At 55.6% G+C, this 2,465-nt stretch overlaps 1 protein-coding gene across 1 annotated transcript in view; it reads left to right on the top strand.

The window, feature by feature from the left end:
- Positions 1-2,256: 2,256 nt before the first annotated feature.
- GAL3ST1 (galactose-3-O-sulfotransferase 1) overlaps positions 2,257-2,465 on the top strand; it is a 6,954-nt gene continuing 6,745 nt past the window's right edge. The window contains exon 1 of the mRNA XM_008642987.2: positions 2,257-2,356. Within this exon, the coding sequence (XP_008641209.2) occupies positions 2,267-2,356 (90 nt within the window). The 5' untranslated portion in view covers positions 2,257-2,266. The remainder of the gene's footprint in view (positions 2,357-2,465) is intronic.

Here is a 2,465-nt window from a genome sequence, read left to right as displayed (position 1 = left end):
GTTTGTTGGCTGTTCCTTGTGCCTGGGCACAGGGGAGGCTCCTCAGGGACTGATGTGGATGGATGGGGAGATCCATGGCTGATGCCAGGGGGGCTGATCCCGCTCGAAGTGGTCCCTTGGCAGCAGCAGTTATCCTTCAGTCCTGGGTTTTCCCCCAAAAACACCTTGGAGACACCACAGCTGGGGCCAAGGTGTCTCATGGGGTTTCTGGGCACACTTTTGCCCCCGGGTGTGGTGAAGACAGGAATTTTTGGAGGATACCCCTGGCACTGCTGTGGGGACACAGAGGGGATCCGGGGCGTGACAGCCCTGGGCAGGGAGTGAGCTCAGACTCTCAGGTTTAGTTTCTTTTCCTAGATCTTCTTTTCTTTCTTTTTTTATTTTCAATTTGGTTTAAATGCTTTTTTCTTTTTACTGTTTCCCTTCTCCCCCTTTGTTTTCCCTTTTTTTCAGTTTTTTCTTTTCTCATTCTTTTCTGTCTTTTTTCCTTTTATTTTTATTTTTTATCTTTACTTCTATTTCCATTTTTATTTTCTTTTTATTCCATTTCCTTTTTATTTATTTCTAAATTTCAATTTTCCCTTTCCCTCATTCTCCCCCTTTTTCCCCCTCCCTTTTATTTTTTTTTTCCTCTTCCCCACATTTTTTTCTTTTTTTTTTTTTTTTTTTTTTCTCTCCAGAGTTGGAAGGCTTTTCTCTTTGTTTTTCTCCTTGCTTTCCCCTTCCTTTCCCCTCTCCCAAGAGGAGCGGGACTGACCCCCGGGGCACCCTCAGGGCCGGGGTTCCCCCTCAGAGCAGGAGACCCCAAACAGGGCCTCAACCCCTGGGAGCTCCAAACAAACCAACCCCAGCTCCAAACAAACCCCAGCTCCCAAAAACCCTGGCTCCAACCACGAAAACCCCGGTTCTAAACAAACCCCGGCTCCAGGCCTCACTCCCACGGCCGGGCTGAGGGCCGCGGCCTGCCGGGCAGGGCCGCTGCTGGTGGCCACTGAGTGGTCCAGTGGCCCAGGGCCTCTCCGGCCGATAAAGGCGTGTGTCCAGCTGGGTGTGACCCCTCGGTGCTGTCATCCACTCCTCGGCCTCCTCACCCAGTCCCTCGGGATCCACAGCTCCCTCGGGATCTGTGGTTCCGGCTGTCACAGCTTTCAGTGAGTGCTGCTTTGTTCCCCCAAATTGGGGTTGGGGTCGCTCTGCCCCCAGGCAGGGGGACAGGGGTGGGGATGAGGTGGTGGAGCCCTCGTGGTCGCACCCCGTGGGATGTGGGATAGGGTAGATGTGGGAAATGGGGTGTTGGGGCTTCCCAGCTTGGTCACATCCGTCCCTGGACTGTCAGCATTCCACGGTTGAGCTGCCACATCCCAGCCGCTGCGGCTCTCTTCTGGCTGGAAACCCTTTACCACCCATTCCCCAAAAAAAGGGAAACCTGGAAATCCTTTGTGACCCATTCCAAAAAAAAAAAAAAGGGAAAACCTGGAAAACCTTCACAATCCATCCCCTAAAAAACCCGAGGGGGGAAACCTGGAATCCCTTCATAACCCACCCCCAAAGAGGGAGAAAGCTGGACTCCTTTTGTGACCCATCCCAAAAAAGAGGGAGAAACCTGGAATTAGGAGAGCTGCCCTGCAGAGAAGGGGTGGGACAGCTCCTTGCTCCCATGCCAACGATACCACAGCAAATCCTGTGACTGTGCCCACTTGTCTTCACCCTCCTTCTGTGAGGATGATGATGATGAAAACAGAGCTATTCTGGCTTTTTCTGATCCCAGAGGGTTGTACAGGTTACCCTCACCTGGGAACCGGTCCCGCTGAGGTCGGGCAGGATGGGGCAGCTGCCAGGGATGAGGCAAGCTGCCAGCTCACTGCAGGGTGATGCCCCCAAACGCCGTAGGAACAAGCTGTGAACCCCAAACATCTCTGACGGGGATGGCGAGTCCTGGGCACGGCCGAGGTGGTCACCCCTTGCTTGGGGACCCAAGGCCACCACCACCCCCTCTAGTGACAGAGACTTGGATCTGAGGGCAGCAGGAGCACAAGAGCCCCTTTTTCACCCTGCCATGTGTAGGGTGATGGACCAGCAGCAGGGGTGAGCCCTCCTGGCGTGGCCAGGGCACCCTCTGGGCACCCAGTCAGCTGGCACGACTAGAGGAGAGTGGAAAGTCTGTCACACCAAAGTTGGAGATGCCAGAATATTGCTGTCGTTAAGGCCATAAATCCATGGAAACACAGTGGGAGGGAGGGAGGGAGGAGGGCGGGGAAGCTGAGGGATGATGAAGTGGAGCCGATGGTGCGTGGCCAGAGTGCCCCAGCGATCCGGTCACAGGGACGGGGTGCGGGAGCGAGCTCCCCAAGCCCAGGTAAGCTCCGGCTGCGGGAGGTGACGGCCAGGCCTTGAGCTGTCCCCCGGGACAAGGAGGAGGACGGAGGCTGGCGAGAGGTGGGTGCCCCCGCCCAGGGCCGGCCGTC

This window comes from Corvus brachyrhynchos, unplaced genomic scaffold, assembly GCF_000691975.1.
Source record: "Corvus brachyrhynchos isolate BGI_N302 unplaced genomic scaffold, ASM69197v1 scaffold19, whole genome shotgun sequence".
Lineage (NCBI taxonomy): Eukaryota > Metazoa > Chordata > Aves > Passeriformes > Corvidae > Corvus > Corvus brachyrhynchos.
Note: the sequence above shows the minus strand (reverse complement) of the source record. Positions and strands in the feature narration are given on the sequence as shown.